This window comes from Lepisosteus oculatus, chromosome 22 (genome assembly GCF_040954835.1).
Source record: "Lepisosteus oculatus isolate fLepOcu1 chromosome 22, fLepOcu1.hap2, whole genome shotgun sequence".
In the NCBI taxonomy this organism is placed as follows: domain Eukaryota; kingdom Metazoa; phylum Chordata; class Actinopteri; order Semionotiformes; family Lepisosteidae; genus Lepisosteus; species Lepisosteus oculatus.
The window spans coordinates 5737452-5758924 of record NC_090717.1 but is presented as its reverse complement, the minus strand read 5'-3'; the positions used below and the strand labels follow the sequence as shown (position 1 = coordinate 5758924).

At 39.7% G+C, this 21473-nt stretch overlaps 2 protein-coding genes across 11 annotated transcripts in view; one reads left to right on the top strand and one right to left on the bottom strand.

Annotated features, from left to right (window-relative positions):
* Positions 1-92: 92 nt before the first annotated feature.
* On the top strand, positions 93-7309 carry tchp (trichoplein, keratin filament binding). Of its 2 annotated transcripts, none has more exons than XR_011182982.1 (13): positions 93-259; positions 737-940; positions 1555-1765; positions 2019-2075; positions 2695-2763; positions 3626-3799; positions 4022-4134; positions 4446-4512; positions 4709-4881; positions 5285-5361; positions 5712-5897; positions 6008-6151; positions 6492-7309. XR_011182982.1 is itself a non-coding variant. In XM_006640204.3 (13 exons), exons 2-13 carry the CDS (start codon positions 750-752, stop codon positions 6522-6524), a joined length of 1500 nt encoding a protein of 499 aa, XP_006640267.2. In that variant the 5' UTR covers positions 109-259; positions 737-749; the 3' UTR covers positions 6525-7309. The 2 variants fall into 2 exon arrangements, 1 of the variants encoding a protein (XP_006640267.2); XM_006640204.3 differs by having other exon boundaries at positions 109-259; positions 5280-5361.
* Positions 7310-9738: 2429 nt separating this feature from the next.
* The window catches only part of git2a (G protein-coupled receptor kinase interacting ArfGAP 2a), a 24581-nt gene continuing 12846 nt past the window's right edge, over positions 9739-21473 (bottom strand). For 2 of the 9 annotated variants that reach the window (XM_069182151.1, XM_069182149.1), the window contains exons 12-21: positions 20902-21013; positions 20583-20725; positions 19982-20131; positions 17316-17570; positions 15985-16074; positions 13146-13228; positions 12808-12996; positions 12179-12310; positions 10723-10786; positions 9739-10360 (exon numbers count right to left, since the gene is read on the bottom strand). In XM_069182151.1, the coding sequence (XP_069038252.1) occupies positions 10148-10360; positions 10723-10786; positions 12179-12310; positions 12808-12996; positions 13146-13228; positions 15985-16074; positions 17316-17570; positions 19982-20131; positions 20583-20725; positions 20902-21013 (1431 nt within the window). In that variant the 3' untranslated portion in view covers positions 9739-10147. Of the gene's footprint in view, positions 10361-10722; positions 10787-12149; positions 12311-12807; positions 12997-13145; positions 13229-15984; positions 16075-17315; positions 17571-19981; positions 20132-20582; positions 20726-20901; positions 21014-21473 lie in introns of all 9 variants that reach the window. The other 7 variants (XM_069182150.1, XM_069182152.1, XM_069182153.1 and 4 more) reach the window with 7 other exon arrangements.

Sequence of the window (21473 nt, the reverse complement as noted above, 5' to 3'; positions counted from 1 at the left end):
CAACGCAGGCTATGGACATCCAGAATGTCGGTTTCGAAACATTAGTTAAGAACACGGGAAACGTCTAAGCATGTGCTTTGTCCCTTACGGCATCCGTAGTGTAACCAGGAAGTTAAACCGGTTACCAAGTGAAACAGGAAATAGCCGAAAGGAACTGTCGCCAACTGAAATTTCTGAAATTTGAAGTTGGAACAAGCTTCCACTTGGAATAAAGCCTACCTTACTGCGTTATTGAAAACGTGATAATCATATTTCTACAGTGAGTATTTGCCTCTTAGACGAATTGTCCCCTTTTGCATGAACTACAAATTCGCATTATATTGATTTCGAGTGCTTATGAAACCAGATGTTTAAACCAAGTCAATATGTCTCACATGAACATTACAATAGTACATCGCGATGTATGTTAGTTTAAAATCGCAGGGGATAAGAACAGTACGATACCACTGTTAAACATAACGCGTAACATCTAAACATTTATCTATGCAATATTGTTGAATACTTGCTTATTTGTGTACGGTAACGCATTTAATAATGTAGAAGTCTAAAGGTGAATGAGTTGTTATTGTCATTTTTAGTGCAAGGAAACTAGGAATACCCATTGTAAAGTTTAATAATGGTAATAAGGGTGTAGAATATAATCATCTGTGGTCCTGTGACATTCTGTTTTAGTATTGATTGATGTTTGAAAGGAAAGGGTTCCTACATTACAATGAACGTTTGTTTTTTTTTTAAGGTGCAGGAAACAGATGGCTCTTCCCACCCTCTCGATGCGCTGTCCGAGCCGCTCTCGAGTTCTGGAGCAGCAGATCGTGCGACAGCGGGAGCAGGAGGCTCGCTTCCGGCAGCAGTGGGAGCTGCACTCGCAGTATTTCAAACAGAACAACGTGCGGAGCAGCAAGCAAGCCCAGTGGAGCTCCCGACAGTCTTACCACCAGAGGTGATTCAGCAAACCTCTTTCAACAATGTGTTTTATTAACCTCAATGTGCTGGACAACGATGAATCGTTGATTTTGCTTTTTGTTTACACGCGCTTTGCTTGGCAAAGTGCTTTGGGATGTTCAGTATGTGGTGTTTGAGACCCATCGAGGATAATTTGCTGGGATGGAATTAGATCACTCTTATAAAACAGTCATTCCCTTCTACAGGCGTTCAATCCTTTTTAGAACTAAGATAAAAAATAGGAAAAACGTTATTTTCATATATACCCGTTGCAATAAAGCAAGATTCCTTGATTCTTGCCTTGATCTTTAAAAAAGAGCGTGAGAAAGGTTACAAGTTAGAGGAGGACATGCAGCACAACTAGCTCATGTAGCTGTTTATAACTCATAGATCCGAGGGTTTCATCCAGCAATTTCGTGAACAATGTCAGGGTATCGCGCTTAACAACATGGTTGGGCAGCTTATTCCGTAAAGTTATGTGGAGAAAAAAAAGGACTCCTGTGTTCAGTTTTAAAAGTGCTTTCATATTCCACTGGTCTACTAATAATTCTTAGCCTTGTGAACTGCTGAGTTTTCCCATTTAAGTATTGGCAGCCTCTCTCCTGTTGCCAGCATGACAGCCTACCATCAGGAGAAAGTGAAGGAGGAGAAGAAGAGGAGTCTGGAGCAGCGCAGGGCCCGTCTCCGAGCCTTCCTGCAGGAGGAGAGGGACCAGCTGGAGGCTGAGCTCAGAGAACTGGTCCCCGACAGAGAGACGCTGGCCAAACAGATGACAGAGAGGATGGAGGGGCTCAGGACATCCAGGGAAGAGCGGAGAAAGAAGGTACAAGCAGTGCTCACGTTACAGAAACCAGTTCCTGTAGTTTGAAGTAAGCAGGGAAATATTTCAGCCTGATCCAGCCCTGACATAATCAATCGTGTTATTGTGGGATTCGTGCGAAAGATAAAGGTTCAGGGTGAGACAGAACAAAGACAGCTGGTGCCAAGCTATGACTGGGAGAAAACAGTGGCCTGATCATCGAGTTAGCTGCATTCTTGTTGGCAATCCTTAATGCAGTTTTTGATTTTGGTCACAGGTGGCAGAGGAGCTGTTGCAGGAGCATTGGAAGAGAAATAATTCAGATTTACGTCAGGTACAGTTTGTTTTTCTATGCTTTATGTGGTAAAAGCATGGTCTGAAAGTTTATTTGCAAACATCACTTTGTTATTTACTTGTATTTTGAGGTACATGCAGAAGGCATCCAGTTATATGAAATTTGTTCATCTCTAGTATTTCTGTATCCTACGTGTTACATTCTGAAAGGTAGGGTACTCTTACTAACTGCAATGAATCTTAAGGATCAGTTTTTAAAATGTTAATGTTGTTCTGAGTCCTTGAAATACAGCAAAATTAAAGAGAACCACATGGTGTGAAAGTGTGAGGAGAAGTGCGTCAAGGTGTTGACTTGATCCTGAAACTAATAGGCCATTGACATCATTGTTCCATGACAGTGTGTAATCCTGACCCTAGGATTGAGTTCCTGTCCCATAATGATAAATTATTTCTTCAGAGACCTGCTACCTGCAGCAGGGGATTTTGCAGAATCAATTGAAGCCTAAGAGACTGTTTTTTTTAATTTAAATAGACATATATACAGCTTAATATGCAATTGTTTTGACATAAAAGTTTTATCTGACTTTCTGTCTTCTTAGTGTTAGGTGTTAAAGTTAGGAAAGAAATCCTTAACGTCCCCTTATACTTTTATATTCTAGGTTGAATCAGCATTGCACAAGGACCATGTAGTGAACAGCTGGCAGGTGCAAACGAGAGAAAAAAAACAGGTACCTGCACCATCACCATTAATTAACATTTGCCCCTATGCCTTATTGAGAGGCATAGGGTAATCTAATACCAGTTCTTGCTTAACTTTGCAGAAAAGCAAAATGCACTGGCACCTAACATTTGAAATGAATGTTCTTTCAATATCTCCTGTTAACAATTATGCTTTTACTGAAGTCTGAGTAAATGTATCATGAAGTTAGATGTCATTTGAAGAATGCCATGGCCCCTCATACATCTCCCTGGTGGTCAGGCAGTATGACTTGGGTTAATTGTACATATCGCTGTGTGACACTCCATTGTAATACATCCTGTGAAACTCAGGCTGAGTCTAAGAGCCACAGGTCTCTGGCCACTGACCTTTTATTCTCACCTAACCTAGGGCTAAATGCCGGGCTGGAGCAGTACCTGTTCTCCATGCAGAGTGTTACTTCTCTGTGACTCCTTCATATTTCCTTTAACATGCTCTCTTACATTTTTTACCTCACTGCAGCTTTGAAAACACATGGTGACATTAACCTTTGAAAGTCAAAATTCTAATATTTGAACTTCAAATAGTAACATGCTACAACTCCAGCTGTCTAAATGTTTCTTTATAACACCTTTGAATATCCAGATAATCGTATATAAATATCAGATTATTTGCACATTTGATGAATTTTGTACTAAACAACATGAAAGCATGTCACTGCAGTAATTTAATATCCTAAAGTGAGCAAAACAAGAACTCGGTGAATTTAAAAATGGCTCGCTGTCAGAAAAATACAATTCCATGGAGCTTGACAGGCGTCCAGCTTGTAGCCCTTGTGCCCTTGTTATGAAGTGTCACCTTTGAGGGCCTGTAATGCTGGTGTTAATCTGCAGCAAGCAGAAGAGACTCGGGAAGAGCAAAGGCGGTTTGAGAACGAGTATGAGAAGAGTCGCAGGGAGGCCCTGGAGAGAATGAAGAAGGAAGAAGAGAGGAAGAGAGCAGAGGAGAAACAGAGAGCAGAGGAGCTGCGACAGCAGATGGATGAGCTGAAGCTGCGAGACGAGGAGGTAAGCACTGCGCCTGGGGGTCCCGTCAGGGACACAAACAGTCTGTGCAGGCATCCCTAGAATAAGGAACCGGCTCCTGAAAAGCCCACTTTGGGATTTTCATCAGCTGTGAAGAACGATTGAAAAAGGACCTGCTTCTTTAAGAAGTAGAATTTGTCATTTTCTTTTCATGACGCAGTCGTGAGAGGGGTTGTGTGATGATGAAGCTGCTTTCTGCTTCAGGCCAGGCGTCTCAGGAAGGAGCAGGATGCCCTGCTGGCACAGCGCTGGGAGGTGGAGCAGCTTGAGGAGGAGAGGAGGAAACTGGAGGAGCGCAGGAAGAAATCAGAGCTGGGGTACGACAGAGCTAGTGAGAACAAACGGGGGACCAGGGGAGGTGTGGGGGAAGGGACAGATTTTGCTTACTCTGGTTGAAGAGATGCATTAAGGGTTGAGCAGTAATTAGTGAGGTGGGAGAATCAGGGACAGAAGTCAGGGACTTAAAGAGGATCTATTTTTTGGCTTGAAAGGTTTATGACAGATTGATGTTACTCGGGTAATTGAAAGATGGGTGAATGAAGGAGACGTTTAGGATTGTTTCGTCGCTATGATGATGTACACACTAGTCCTGGCATTTGAAGTTCTCTCCTGTTGCTCAACCCTGCAGACGGATTCTGACCCGTCAGTATCGCACTCAGATGAAGAGGCGAGCTCAACAAGTACAGGAGGAGCTGGTGAGTGTAAAGAGAGCATCCACATAAAATAACTTGAGAAGTGTTTTTGCATAACATTTCCTTTCCTATTAATCTTCCCGCTTTAAATGAGATCAATTCCAGGCAGATGGTGCACTGACTGTGTTGGATGTTCGACGGCGTGTGGCTTTAACGTGCCCGATGTCGCGTGGCTGATCGTTTGGTTCCTCGATGACAGGAAGCAGATCGCAGGATCCTGGCTGCCCTCCTGGAGGGAGAGAAGGAGGAGCTCCAGCTGATCAGTGCACGGAGGGAGCGGGCTGTGGCTGATGCTGCCTGGATGAAGCGAGTCATCGAGGAGCAGCTTCAGCTGGAGAGAGAGAGGGAAGCCGAGTTTGACGTCCTCTACAGGTTAGGGCAGCACCCGCTTCCAGCCAGTCTCCGTGAACCTCAAACAAAAATCATTTTCTAGCGCTATTTAAAAATACTTCTGTGGCATGAAGAAGTGGTGTCTAAAATATGTTCTGTAATACTAAAATCGGTCTTGGTAAGAGCCGTTTCAGTTGATAAGGTGGAATTCGTGGTTTATGCAAGGAATTGGTTTGTATCAGATTCTTCACCTTTGTGGTGCTTTTATTCTGTCCTACATTACTTTATAAGCTGATAAGAGAGATGGTTCCTAACATGAAACTGTGATCTCTAAAATAGTTTCATGTACAGCACACCTTTGTGAATTGACATATGCACCCGTCTACTCATCCACAACCTGGAGCTGGGGGCAGGAATGGTAACGTGTGTGATTTCCCCAGAGAAGAGGCGCAGCGAGTGTGGGAGAAGCGAGAGGCAGAGTGGGAAAAAGAGAGAAAAGCCAGGGAACGTCTCATGCAGGAGGTAGGTACAGGGAAACTACCATTTCTATGAGTTATTCTGGGATCTTTCTGATTGTCAGTATCACCAATATTGTTTTGAAATTATTTGGTAACAAGATATTCCGTGGGACGTAACCCCACTTTCTAATTGTGATTTTTAATGAAAGGTAAGTGCACACAGTGTCAGTCTGGATCATTGAGCTGTCTGCCTTAGGGTTGTTAACCATTGCTGAAACAATTGTACGTGTCGGAGCAGTAAGCTGTATTGTTAGTTGTTGTGGCCTTGACTCCGGTAGAGGAAGCACTGGTGTTAGGAGAATGCCTGAAATGAGAATTCTGAGGGCAGGAACTGAGCTGACAGCCGAATTACAGGTATTGGCGGGAAGGCAGCAGCAGTTGGAGGAGAAAATGCAGGAGAACAGGCATGCGCAGCAGGAGTCTGTGGAGCGCCGGGAGCAGCTGATCCGAGAACTGGAGCTGGAGAGGCTGCGGAGGAGGCGCGAGAGAGAGGAGGAAGAGGAGCTGAAGACGGCACGCAAGCAAGAGATCGCAGCACAGGTACTGTATGCACTAAGCTGGTTATTGATCAATCAGGTTAGCGATCTGTACAGAACTAGGATCAGATTTCTGAAACCCCTTTATTTCACTTCTGTGCTGCTGCGATGCAGGTGGAAGAACGGCGCAGAGAGCAGTGGGAAGATCTGCGAAGACGAGACCAGGAGGAAGAGGAGGAGCGAGAGGCTGAGAGGAGATACATGGAAGAGCTCCAGCTGGAGACGGAGAGGATGACACAGCGTGGATATCAGGACAAGGTAGGGAGATGCTACTGGGCTTAGTGTGTAATTTTACACACCTGTTTTTTCACATTGACGTAATCAACACTATGTGTTGATCAACACTATGTTGTACACAAAGCATGATTATAGTTTTCATTCACTGTTCCTAGAAATTATACTTCTAGGCATAATGATTGGTATAGCAGTGCTTGTGCTTAAAGAGCTCTTTCACAGGACTGGCTAACAGGGCTTCTGTCCTGTACTTTTCAGATCAAATGATCATTATAAATCCTTGTTTGTGTACGTGAAATAAGTCTATTCTTCAGTTCAAAACTCCGGTCGCAAAGATGATCAGAAATATTCTTGTTTCCATCAGCTTTGCAGTCGCCCACGAACAGCATGGACATAGGGTGGGGATGACCTCCAGCACACTATGGCCTGTTCAGAAAACAATGACAGTATCCTTTGTATATAAATAATAAGGGGGATTTATTACAGTGTAATAATTGTACAGTTTGAAAAGGGGATAATGTCAATACCACCATTTCTCCATTTAATGGTGAGAAATGCAATGAATCTCATGACCCCATTTTACTTTATTTCATTGAATGGCCTGAACTGTTACCGATTATAGACCTTAGCTGTACTTGGAATTTAGAAGCAGATACAAGTGTGACAGTAGATGTAGACAACAGTTTCTCTTTAGCAATGGACTATGTTACATTAAAAAAAATGTTTGGAATGGATGAGCTTGAAGATTGTTGAGGGAATGTCTGAAAATGAAATAGCTTTTTTTGATAATCTGCAGATTTTAAGATGGATGATTAGAAGCCAAAGAACCTTGATCAAGTGAGAGGGCCTATGTCTTCAAACTCACTGTCATCATGCTGTGATAAGCATTAGTCTCAAACCAATAGGCAAGTCTTTTAAATTTTAGGCTTAACAGTCTTTAGGCTCAGTTTGTTGAGATCAGGAATCACTGCAAACCTGCTTCAACTTCTTCTTTCCTTTAGCTTTAAGTTCAATGTGGAAATGCTACAGAGTGAAAACAGATTTGCTCTCATGAAAATATTCATTTTTATGCCAATATTCAATATTTTATGTAGCTTTTTAACTTGTTAAAATATTTGTAACAACAATTTTGTATACAATAAAATCATGTGTAAATAGAATTAAATATTGCATAATCTATAATTGCTTAAATGTATTTTGTTCTTAATTTCAAATATAAAACAAAGGTCATACACAAGTCTTACTAAGCAGTTTTAATTTGAAGCCTGATTTATTGCATAATTAGCAGGCAAGAAAAAATATGTAACACAAAAGGCAGATAAAATAACTTTACAATAAATTTATACATTGAACAGTTAAAAAATGTGTATTTTAAGGTTACAGTTATAAATAATTTTTTTTTAAAAATAAAAAAAAAAGTTTTAATCTGCAGCACCAACTGCATGAACAACATCACCATGAAGAACTGCTGAGTTTGCAACAGGCAGGCTGTCAATTAATTGACTTTTTCATTTGCTGGCTTTTAAGTGTAACACTGAAAAATGAGTTCTCTTCCTGTATCAAAGATGACACGTCTGTAGCAGAATAATGAAAGGGCATTGCCAACCTCCTCCCATCCCATTAATTTTAACATGGACTGACAATTTAGCAGCATGGCTGATCTGTGTGACCTGGCGGCACTTGTGACAAACAATTAAATATATATGGCACAAAGTAATTTTTTTTTTATAAAAAGCAACATCAAGACAAAACAGTGGAAAAAAATGTCTGGTGTGATGATGTTTTGATTGATTCATTTTCTTTGCTTACATCATCTGGAAGAGAAGTTTTTAAGCACATTATACCAGGGTAAAATGCAATTCACTTAAGTGCAGATTGAAGTAAGAAATGTTAGATGATGTACATTAGAATGTAAACTTCAGTTTAAACTACTAGTCTCTATTATTTTGCTTAATCTATATTTTTTGTATTAAAAATTAAGTACATTTAACTTAGCAAATTAACTGAAAGGTAGGGATTAACTTCTTTAAAAATGTCAGACTTCGTTTATAATTCAGGAAATAATACTACAGTCAGTTATATATAAATTTGAGTTTAAGGAAATGCATATATTGGCTAAGGGTTTAGCTCTGAATGGTGTTCGGCTTATGAGGTATATTAATGCTGTAAAACAACCAAGCTATGGCTTTTAGTTTTTACAAAGTTTGACACTGAGAAGAACAAATGTGATACGAGCATGTTTTCTCGACAGGGCCTATGGGTCAAAATACTGAGGCAGTATAAAGGTAAGCAGCTTCTATTCAAGCACAGGGCTTGTTAAGGGGTTAGTAATGGAGGTAAAGGATTGCAGTCTACTTGAAATAACCTTTAGGATTTGGGATTGTCTAACACTACTATGGCTCATTTATATAATGAGAAAATGGCAAAGTCAAAGGTGACAAAGTCCAGGTATTATCCCAGGTTTGGGTGGCTGACAATCTGAACATTTTCACTGTCATACACTCCATACTAGGCTTTACATGTTCTTAGAATACAGGCAGTATAACAATTGTACTGAAAATTTCCTGCACTAACTAGAAAAGAATTAAAACAAATATTCTATCATTGAGCAAACCCAACTTCATTCCTGTCTTCTTAAAATGTTCAATGGCAGCTTTCTCTATTTCACAGGTAGGCAGAGCATTTGCCTCAGCAAACTGTCTTAAATTATCATTGGAATTCTAAAAAAAATCACAAGTCACTTTTAATTAAAGCCGTCAGGCAAGAGACAAAATATGAAGTTAGAGCATTCATATTGCTATAATGCTGTGCAAATACCACCAACATTAAGATTCTCATCCCTTCATTTAGAGTACAGGTAGTCCTCAATTTATGCAGTACAAGTGTTCCTGGAAAAATGCTGTGTATACTGTATCAAAAACCGATTTCCAATATGCTGTGTATACAGTATCAAAAAACAATTTCCAATAAGAGTGAATGTAAATAGTAGGGTGATGCAATCTGGATTAACTCCTATCCAGAGGGCCAAATTCTTCAGAATTCACATTTGTAGAATACTACAAATCTGTAGAATTTGTACTAAAATAAACCCTAAATGTTTATCAATCTCATACTTGAAAAAACTGATAGTGGTGGGTGGTGAATAGTTAGCAAAGTATACTGTAGGAGTTAAGCCTATACATCTGGATTGAACAAATATTTTCTTAACTCTAAGCCTTTAAAATGACATTTTTTAAGGTTTTAATCCAGATTTTTTTTCCAGATTTGGTTTTTAAGACTTTTTATTAATTTATTTTGATTTACTAAATTTTACTAACTGTAGACTGATTTATTTCATCATTAAATATACTGAGTGTTAAGGTGGATTCCACATAATCCATAATCTTTTTTTCCACATAATCACTACTTTAGGGCTTTATCTTATACAGTACATTTTAAACAGAATGTATAGATTAAGATCAAGACGTGTTCTACATTTATTTATTAAGTGTGAGATGATGGGAGACACCTGGAAGAGTAAAAAGATTGCCTGGCTGCCCGTGTGTCATCCAAGTGATGCTATTTATCCCAGCACATAACTGGGTATCACAAATCACCACATCAAGCGCAGGTAAATCGAGAACTACCTGTACTCTGTTTATTCCAATGACAAAAGGACACCTTTTCAATATTACATTACAGACATGAAGTGCATGAATGCCCCAACAGTACCACAAGGAGGCTACAAAATTCAAAGGAGTGCTTTAGCAAACCATTTTGGATGAAAACATGTTGGCAACTACCACTTAAACGGAAGTACAACACAGGCTTTGCCATAAGGCATTTGGCTAAATTGTGTGGGTTTTTAAAAGTTTTAAATAAAAAAAATGACATGCAAATATTAATACTGCTATAAAAAATTAAAACAAAACTTGTATCTCCGATTCATTTTGTAAATACAAAAACTGCACATCAACTCTTAAAGGAGCAGTTAAGGAATTGTAACAGTTGGTTCCCTCCCTTCTTGTCCAGCACGGCGTGTCAGTTGTTGTTCTCTTTGGTTGTAATAGTCACCAGCTGCTTGGCGGCCTTGGCAATGTCATAGGCGCACTGGATGACCTGCTGGGTGACCAGCTGCATGTCGGGGGCCGGGCTGCTCTCAGGCGGGAGCGTCTTCTTGCACTCACACTGCAGGCGGTAAGCGCTGGACGTCAGCAGTCTGAGGGAGCCCCGCACCAGCTCGGACCTTGGCTTCTGCAAAGCAGATCAGATTCCCCTCCCTTTTAAAATTGTACTTCTTATCAGCGCTTTTGCAGACATTAGGTGTTTAAATCACTCTCGTATTATGTGATAACCACATTTTTTAATCAGTTCTCCCAGCTGTTTCCGCCGCTAGAAAGCCCCAGATGAATTGCATATTTGGATGTGAAAAAAGCAGGTTTAAGAAAGACTTTTTTTTTTAAAGTCCACACAGAAACAGCCAAGTTCTCTTTCCAGTGAATGTCCGCTTTCCTCCGACAACCTCCCAAAAACCTGTGTCATGAACCTCTGCTTTCCACCTCCGCCTCCCCCCACGAAGAATCAGTTCAGGAGTCAAACGGAAAGTAAAATATTACCTTGGGAAAGAGGGCAGCCATTTCTGTCACAGCCACATGTATTCTTTCCGAGCATGGTATAAAACTATAAAGGGACAAAACAAACATTAGGAATAATGATATCCACTGGAGAAAAACAACAACATGCACTCTTTTAAGGTTAAAACCTGAAACACCTGTCATGTCTTTTGAACACAGATATTGATTGCATTTGAACAAAGCACCAGATCTGAACTGGTTAACTGATCTCATTATGTTTATGGCATTAACAAATTGATCAAGTGAAATAAGAATAGCATTTCACACCCATTTTACTTTGTAAAAACAAATGTTCAAGGCTACCATAATTCTAGCATTTCTATCTCGTGCTTTTCTTAAAGCACAGAAGAATTTCTTTTTAGTTTGTTTTGAAAATTGTAATTAGATGTTGCCTAACTAAACAAGTGCTGCAGCCAAAATACAGTCTAAATGAGAACACCTTATTTTTTCATTTTCCTTAAAACATCCAACATACTTGTCTTTTATCACGTGAACGCTAATTTGAAATGGCTTGCTGGTAAATTAGGAATGATTTCTAAAGTCATAGAAAAAGATGCCTTTTTTTCTAGAGTTTTACCTAGAGGCTCGATTGTAAAACCAATTAAATAATTACATAAACTAAAATTAAAAGCCCAAGGCTGAGCTGTTTTGGTTTTGAAGTAGTGTAACTCATTGTAATCTGCAAGTTGGAAAGAAGTGATTCAACACTATAATTGTACTTTTTTCTTGATGAATTTTGGGACCTTTAAGGTCAAGAGGTCATAAAGGAGTGAAAGAGAAGACATAAAAGGCAGTGGATATAGTGCTGCTGGGCTACACTGAGTTGCAGTGAATATATGAACTACATTTGAGCCTATAATCTAGTTCTGGAGTTTTCCAAAACTGGTATTTTTCTTTTATAACAGCCAATTTGTATCCTCAAAAACACTGCTGGAAGCCAAATCAAAAGGTCTCCACTACTGTACCATTATAGTTGGCAGATACTTTTATCCAAGCAGCTTAAACAGCTGATTATTTTACTGGAGCAATTTGGATGAAGTTACTGTACCTTGCTCAAGGGTGCAACAGCAGTGTCTCGCCTGGGATCTGAACCCACAACCTTCCAGTTACAAGTCCAGAACCCTGACCACTGCTGCCATACTACATACGTGTTCCACTAACATTAGACAAAAGGGGTAAAAAGTTAATTAGGTAATATCAATGCTCCCATCTGGGCTTTCTACAAAGGTAACTGCAATAATGCCAGTCAGTCAACGAAAACATAATGTATCTCAACAATTCCTCCATGCCTTAGCAATCAAAGTACAGTCAAAGTTACAAAGTTACATCTCTACCGCTAGGACTGATTTAATCATGGAACCCTTAATCCAGCCCCACGGCACATTGTAGTGAGAGAGGAGACACTGTGCCTGGGAGGCAGGGGCAGAGGCCAGAGTACCAGGAGGCAGGGTCAGGCTGGTGGAGGCTGAGAGGCTGCAGGGAAGAAGATTTTTCGGCCCAGGGCACCAGGGTACTGAAACAGCCCAGGCTGTGCCTAAGCTTTCGCAGGCTCTCACGCTCAAAAGGTCTGCTTAGAATGGAGAACAGGAACCAGAAAACGTCAAAGAAAGTCAAAAGGAAAAGAGAGAGAGGGAGACAGAAAATAGAAAGAATGAAATCATAGGGATGAAGAACCAAAATTAAACTATTTCTTTCATCCATGCCAAAGAAACCGAATGACGAGAACATGAATGTTGAAAAGAAGATGAGGGAAAAACAGGAGAAGATGAGAAAAATTAAAGAATGGGAATTATTACTAGAATGCTGTAATGCAGATCTGGGATGATTTAGAAAAGAGGCAAAGCACTTAACTGCATGAAAGTCTTTGTCACCAGCCTCATGTGTGATATCCCATTTGCCACTGGAGTCTCGCTACACTTGCATACCAACAAAGACCATGCAGTGCATATAAGCTGAGCCCATGCAATTTAGGGCAGCACAGCTCAATGGAAATTGCCTATCTTGCAGGAAGATGTGATTACACTCTTTGCACACTCGGCACTCCGGGGAACTTATCCCCAGTCTCACCTGTCATGCTTGTTCTCCTGTGCTGCTCGCAGAAGTTCCTGGATGTTCTTGGTGATCTGTTCGGTTTTGCGAATGACGTCCTCCGTGCTGGGCAGGGTGGCATCTGGCTCAGCCTCTAAGTCGTCCAGCTCAGGGATGGATCCGTCACCTTGCCAACCGCTGCTCCTCTGCTTGCCTTTCCGACACAGTCTGCAAGGATGGGATCTTTAAGCACGCTCTGCAATATCTAACCGAGTCACACGATTAAGAAAAAAAGTCCTGCTGACTGAACAGATCACCGCCTGCCCTCTGTAGAAAAACTAGGAAAAGACAGGAGGCGGAACCGAACAAGTCCATACCCCACGTCTTCCAGCTCGGAGTCGTTCACTGTGTTGTCGTAGTCACTGTCAGGTATACTGCTCTGCTTTTCCATCTTTGAGGCCTAAAATAGGAAGAACAGTAGCAGAGATTGCCTAGCCTGTAGGTTTAAAAAGCAATTCACAGCTATGGCATCTTTTCAGAGACGCTGCAGACAAGAGCAAGTTTTCCTGTTTCAATGCAAAGTTGTGTTTGAAATTTTCAGAAACATTCAGCACCAAGTAACAAAAAATAACATTTGCCAACAAACCAGTTTTTAAGCTTCTTTCAAAAACAGGGTTTTCTTTACCCCAAAGCTTTACTAGCGACCACAAAACAGAAACGTCCTGAACACAGTTAATGGTAAACTACACAGTATTATATTTTTTCCCCCACTCTTGTTGGGATTATTCCTGGTTATCACAAAGTTCGAGTAAAATTATAAAAATTCGGAGAAATGTTTAAAAAATGGAAATACTTTTCCATGAGTTTTAGAATAAGCCTCCAAGGAAATATATACTTTACAACCAGAATAACGGGCAAGGAATTTTAACCGTTTTAAACCATTTTCTTTCAGCCAAGAAGCTGGAGTTAAGATCCACACCCCTTTGAAAAATAACCATGATAGGGGGAAAAAAAAGACAAACTACTTTGCATGAAACAAGAAAACAACACCTCTAAGCAAGACATTAATTTGATTATAATTAAGATGAAGCTGTTAAAATTTTAATTGCCCAAGTTAGTCAACAGAGGTCATTCTGGGGTTCAAATATTTTTTTTCTTAAATACAGTAAATGTCTTTCATTTGTGTCATCATTACACCAACACTAAAGACTGGCCAACCACATAACAAATCAGCAAAACATCCACGCCTACATAAGTGTCAAATACAGTTTTAAAAGTATTGGAATGAAAACTCCCACTGTGGAGTTTTTCCTGATCAAAGTGGATTTAAACATTTGAACTCCTGATTAGAACATGAAACGACAATGCACAAGGCAGAAGTAAACGCACAATAGCAGGAACACCAAAGTCAAACATTAACCACAGGAAGCTAAGTGCTTCGCTATTCTCTAACAGCATGCATTTACAGATTCTAAATGACAAGAGTTCCTTATTGCAGGTTTCACTAGACATGAGCAAGATTAGCCCTGAGCTTTTCTGGCATTATTGTAAAAAAGGTTGTCCAAACCAACTGTTGAAGGCCTCTGCTAAACCATCTGTGGATGACAGCACTGTTTAGGGCATATTTCATGCCAATACTGCACACTTCTGGTCTTATTTGTAGCATGATCATTTTAGGAATAACTATAAATTAACATTAAACCAAATCACTGAGATTTATGTTAAAAAAAAAGTTTTTTAGAAACTTTTAGTTACGAAGATTTACCCAGAAGCAGGAGTACATATTTAATTTTATTGCGTTTTTGAATATTTTACCTTGGTCTTTCCTAGTAAACTAAACTAAAAGACTATGTTTTTTTTTATCTAACAAGCCACATAAGTATTTTTTTTTAAATGTTTCCCTCTGAACTGCAAAAGACTATTCTGGGCACACTGCTTTTACATCATCTTTCACTGCAGGGTCCATCTCCAGAGACACACAGGCTGTGAAAAGCATTCAAAGCAGCGCGACAGGCAGTCAGAAAACCAAATACGTACCCTTCCATCCTACACATGCCCACACACAATCCTCTTCATATCTGACGGGCATGATGCCACACACAGTATCTCGAGTGGTCACACTTACAACATACAGCTGCTTTGTGAACTAGGTGATCAGAAAGGTATTATTCATTTCTGTGTCTAACGACCACCGAAAATTCCTCTTCCAAATAAAATGAACGGAAATTCTCTCCTGGATAACTTGCCAACGATTGCAAATCCCCTGCGCAGTACAATCAGAGTTACTGTAGTGCAAACATGCTCGATGGAACCACCAAGTTAGAATTCTAAGAAGACAAAAAACTCACAGCTGGTGCTGGCTTTCAAAAACATACAACACACATTTCAAATTTTAATGCACCAAGGTGAGAACATTTTAATTAAGAAGGCAAAACATATCCATGTTTTTTTCCAAAATATAAATAACAATAAACGTGTTGCTTTTCATAAACACCATATAAAAAGATCAGGAAGATTGTGACAACCTAAATGTGTCAAAAATACTGCTTCTAAACCAGCAGCCAGCTCTTTTTCCTTATGAATGGGCACTTTTAGTAGCATAGTGTGCTGTTATTGACAGTGTCCTATCAAAATCTCACGACTGCTGCATTGTTTTCAGCGTCGATCGCTTTTCATCGCGAGCACTCTGAAATCTGGAGAGTTGGACTTGCTATTTAATTATCACCTGTAAAAGAAAGGTTCCTGGAGCTTGTGGGAAACGTTCAGCTGAACAACTAATTTGAGATTGTTTCTTTTTTCTAACAGAAGGCGTTTTTGTTTTGTGAATCTGGTTTTTCCATTCACCAAATACTCATTGGATAACAACGGAAAAACAAAGATTTTGGAGAGATTTTGAGAGCACACCGAGGAGAATTAAGAAACCTGTGACCATCATCGCAGCATTCCGAGGGCGTGAGGTTAAAACAGATGAGGCCAAAAACAAAAAAAGGAAATGGAAGAAACCACACAGAAGGGGAGCACGGAGAATGGTGAGAGGAGGGTGGAGATACGTATCAGGCGGCGAAGGCAGGTGAGGTCATGAAGAGTTGGGTCATGCTGCAGGACAGGGGAAAAGGAAGTGGAGGTCAGAGGGAGGGGGGCGCGGGAGGAAGTGGGGGTCTCTCGCAGGAATCGCCGCCTCCTCCGGGGAGCAGACCAAGTGAGAAGGTACTTAACCCTTCGCGCACTCTCGTCCCGCGACCAGGAGAGCATGGAAGGGAAGGAGGGGAGAGATGAAGAGGAGGTCACAAAAGCGCTCCTCCCAATCTGAAAGGGTAAACAAATAAAAACAATACTCGGGCAAAAAAAAGAGAGAAAAAACGACAAAAGAAAAAGTAAAAACGAAATTTTACAATCCAGCACAAACAGCATGTTTGAGATTAAATTTCTTAAATCTTATTTCCCAGTTTAAATTTGCCAAGGTATTAAATACTTGTCTAAGCATATTAAAAGCATCTTTTCATTAATTGGTGAATTGACAAGCAATTCAAGTAATTTTAATTTAATTAAGTTTGCTTCAAAAATTTAACTCTTTACTCTACATTCCAAACGCCACCTTATATTCGTGAAAGAAATTCATGATTTTCAACCAGAGTGTTGTGCTGAATGAAATCTTAGGAACTGAAAAAGACACCCTCCACCTCATTACAAAACAGAAATAAAATCAGAACACACCCAGGAATGGTCTAGGTTTGCTGATAATGTGAACAAGGTAAAACAAAAAAGCACAAAAGCAAAGAAATACTTGAAAGACATGTTTAATACTATCTCCAAATGACGTTAATACATACCTTCACAATGTTTTTATGTCTCTTTAAAAACGATCATTCTCAGTTACACCACAACCATAGAGCTTTTTCATGTATAGACTGGTATTCCTAATGTGCGATGGTTGTTTACAGGAAAAACACTTGTTCAATTACAAATGGTACAGCAGATCTAAAATTCCCTGAGCTTACGACTAAAGTTAAGCATTACTAATTTATTTCAACGTTTGCCCAAATATGGAGCCTAAAAGTCTCGCAGCAAATGGTTTAAAAGCTGTATCATTCCATGAAGTTTTAAATGTCCTTTGAAACAGGTCTTCAAGGAGCATTTTAAAAACAACAAAATCCAGAAATCAGAATTCAACACAGCTACTCGCATTAAGCCGATTTCATTCAATATAGAAATCATTTGGGTTCTTTTCACATGAAATTCATGAAAAATCAAACCAGAAAAAAAAAAAAAACACAGGCTGAGGAATTTCACCGAGATATAAAAATCTCATTCCTCTATCAGGCATTTTCGTCAGGCTGCGACGTGGGCCCAGCTGTGTGACCTTAATAGCTTGGCATTGCGGTGCCTGATATTGGCCAGGTGTGGAGTAGCAGCAGGAAATGACTGAAAAAGGAAAAGGGGCACAATTTCATGAGAGTGAGAGAACAACTGAGACAGGTGGCAAGAGGGCAAAAAAAAAACCAGCTGAAAAGAAGAGAACAGCAGGAGCTCATTGCGGGTCTACTTACATGTGGCGTGAAGGGATGCAGGGCGGTTATACCCTCTTCTGTGAAGGCGGCATCTCCCTTGGGGAGATAGGGCTTCAGACCCGAGCCAGTCTCATACATAGACATGGGCCGGCTGCCGCGCGCGGATGCCCGCCACGTCAGGGCTGAGGCTGAAGGGCTGGCGGGCTCTGGGTACTCGGACCCAGTCGGGACCTGATAGTTATTGGTTGTAACCTGCCGCCTGAGAGTGGTGTTCTCGCTTTGCAGCGTTTGCAGCTGGAAGAGACGTTTAGCAATATGCTAAAAGGAGCTTTTGCAGCAAGCTTTTCTCTCTTTCTTGCTTAGCATAGAGTACACCATTTTTCTGACATGCATGATTCCCCCCCCCATTTTAATCCTATTGCTCATACTTTCTCTGCCTGAGGATTTGCAAATGAAGGACTGAATTCAAAGCCAAGTCAGGGGCAGCTGCTTTACTGCTGGTGTCAAACCTGTCTGGAATACCGTCTCTGCAGCTTGACAATGGCTCTTATAACCAGCTATTGAACTCTATTCATTTAAGAAACTACCTGCTCTACCACGTTAACCCTAACCATGCTGAGCAAACCAAAGCACAGCAAAATGTCAAGCAAGCAAAGAATACAGCACGCAGCACCCATATAGGAGACCTTTTCCCCCCAGTGAAAATTGACTGAGCAGCCCAAAGGAAGTAATCCTTGCAAAGGCAGCACAGGACAGAAGCTCAGGAAATGAACACTTGAAAGTCACAGGGAAACAAAGGCTTGCAGCAGTGAATATCCAGAGAAGTGGAAAACGGAGGGAAAGATTACATCCTTTCTGCAAATCATGATTAGATGGTTCGGAATTGTTGTAATAAAGGTAGTTTAAACTGAAAAATACAGGTACATGGAAATTTTCATCGCAAAATAATTGTAATCTGGCCAATTCAGATCCAAATTCAAACAGCTGTAAGTTCACACAATGCCAGCCCACACAGCTTCAGTTTACACGGTTAGATTCACCTAACTGAGTAAAAATACTGCTGAAGATATTTGTAATCGTAGGAAACTTGTTATTTAAATCTGATGTTTGTACATCTTGAGTTTGAATTATTTGGATGGATGTCCTCTTGAATTTTGGCATTTTTTAAAGTGTAGAAGTATTTATTTCCCCAGATGTGGTGGATATATGAACAACAGTGTCTCAGTCTCCAGAATCTGTTTTTAAATTATACTGGATGACTGACAAAAACATTCATGAACGTATTTTTGTGCTAGAAATATGAATTCATAAAAATGGTTAGATCCCTAGTGCAGTTAATTCAATTAATAACCTCTTCCTATTACAAGTTTGATATTTCTTAAATTACAATGTTATCTTGGGTATTCATGATTGAAACAATAAAAACTCCAACCAAACATACAGAAATCCCACAGACTAAAGTCCAATCATCTTTTTATGTCACATTTTTTAATCTAAATCCTTACATGAGCCACCTCAGAGCTGTAACTCCAGCTCTTTGGTCTTTCAGGAGGCCAGTGGAATGCCTGATCAAATTACACACTTCTGGCTACATCTAGGCCATTCAGTTAACAACACAAGCATCTGAACCTCATTACTCTTTTAACAGCTCTCCAGCTTGATTTTACTCTGTCTTTATGTCTTTATCAAGACACAATGCTCTATAGAAAACAATGGCTTTCTTTATTGCAGGGTACTGGAGAAAGCCAAGGTGAGGTACACATCAGTCAATCAGGAACTTAACTCAAAATGAAAATTTCTGCATCTTAGAATTTTTATAACTTAATATAACATTTCATTACCTTAAAGTAATAAGAATTCAGCATACTACATTATGGTTTCACTTTTTTATCCCCAAACAGGTTTTAGTCTGATTTCTATGAAATCTTTCAAATTCCAGCCAAGATATGTAACTACGGTCAATTAGTAAATTTAACATGTACTGTACCTAATGGTAAAAGGTTTCTAAATTTAGGCCATGTGTGAAACATTTATTTTCGTACACAGCTAGCTATTTTTAAAGACTGCTCACACTACAGCATTTTACTACACACAGGAAAATGCCATCTGCTTAGATTTATTCCAGGAAATAATCTGGCAGGATAAAACGTTTACTAGAATTTGGATAACCATAAAAAGAAAGAGCAAAATGTAATTATGAAATTAGGAGAGTCCTGATTTTACCCTTTTTAGCCAAAACAATTACAAATAATGATGTAGTGTGAACATTCATTTAAAATGCTTATGAAAATGTAACATATTGATAGTGAAAATATAATAGATATAAAGTTTTAAGTGTAATAGAAGCACTGACACTTCATAATGACTATTAATTCCTACCCAGCTGTCGTTCTGTGCTTTGTGCGAGCAACTTATGCTTTGATTTAAAGCTTTTTTTTTAAAGGAGACCATTCTATGATATTAAGTCACATCATGGGAAACTCTATCAAATTATTTTACAGTAGCAAATTACAGATGCTGCGTAACTGCTTCAATAAAACATTAATGCAAGTACTCCACTCACATTTCTGTGACAGAGATGAACAAGGTGTTAATTCTGAGGTGAGCCTTGCGATGAAGTCTTTTCGCTGTGCTCACATGAATCCCCTGTGGCTCCAAAGCTAAGTGTCTGTGTTTGTGCTCTGGGGGCATGGATCTGTATGTACCTTTTTCTGCATCAGTCTTAGCTCATCACTCAGGTTGCTGTTCACTTTCATGAGCTGCTGAATCTTGGCTTCTGACGCTGTTAGTGCGCTTTTAACTTCCATGAATTCCTGCACCGTGATCGGTCCGTCTGACAAGTCTGAATCCACGCTCTGCAAAAAGAGCACATTGAGCCTGTCACTGCTGAGGGAAAAAAAAATCACTGCAGCCATTCAGTAGTGGCTGCATTTACTTCCAGCATTGAAGGCCTTTACAAGCAAGTATACTTAGAGCTTCTAAAATGCTTCTAAAAGAACACCAATAAGTCCGAAAGAGTAAGGCCTGTGAGATCATTTCAACACACTGACTTCTGACACCTACACTTTAAACTTTCATCTTGTCATGTGTTTCTATTTAACTGGTACAAAAACAGATCCTATAAATATCTGCATGATGTTTAGTGACTTCTCTGCTTCTCTGCACTTGAGCCTCAGTGAAGGGACATGTGAAAACAGCAAAAGGATATTTACAAGTGCACAGTTTCATGTGTACGATTCAAAAAGAAATGCCAAACATGCACGTTTACAGATCTTGTCTCCACACGTGGTGTCACACATGTGTTACCTTTGTCCGGTCTCCTTTAGCAGAAGGTGGCTCCTGGTCTGTATCTTCGTCAGACGCAACGCTGTCATAATCCGGCTGGTCATTGTCTTGGCTTTCACTTCCATGCCGACTGTTTATATTTTTAAGGATCAGCTCCACATTTTCTACAACAGAGGCAAACCAAACACAGAAAACCATTTAGCGCTTCGAGAGATTTTCCAGGTCAAAATCTCTGGTAGGTCCAATAATTCAGATAATCACTTAATACAAGAATTAGGAAAAACAGATTGCTCACAAATGATTTCCTTTAAACTGCATCTGACTAAGTACTCATTTGTACCTTTTGGACTTGCAACAGAACTTCCTTGCTGTCGACGCTTCGCATCGCTTAAGATGTCAATCACAAGCGTTGCAAATTCATGAGCATTAAATCTTGCAAGCTTCTGTCTTCCCTGGGAAAAGAACGAAATTGAAACTACAGAATTTCTGCAAAATTAACACAATCAACTTTACAGAATAAAACACATTTCCAAACCATGGAATAAAAAACTAAAAACCAATTCTTCTGAAAAAATACACCTCAATAAACACTGAGGCATGTGTTGCTTTCCTCAGAGTTAGAATATACACATTTAATTACTTTATCAAAATAATTTTTATAACATATTCAGATACAGATCTGTATAAGAAAATTAGTTTTTCAAATATAATAGTGACCAATCATTGTCGAAATATTTGGCTAAGACAATGATTAACACACTACCACCTAGTGGCTTCATTGTTAAATTTAAATCAGAATGCCAGTCAAGTTTAAACTTAACACATTATCCCTAACATTATACATTTTAAGCACCAGACTTTCTTCTTTTCAGATAAAAAGATAGATATTTGCCCATTTCCCAACTCTGCTAC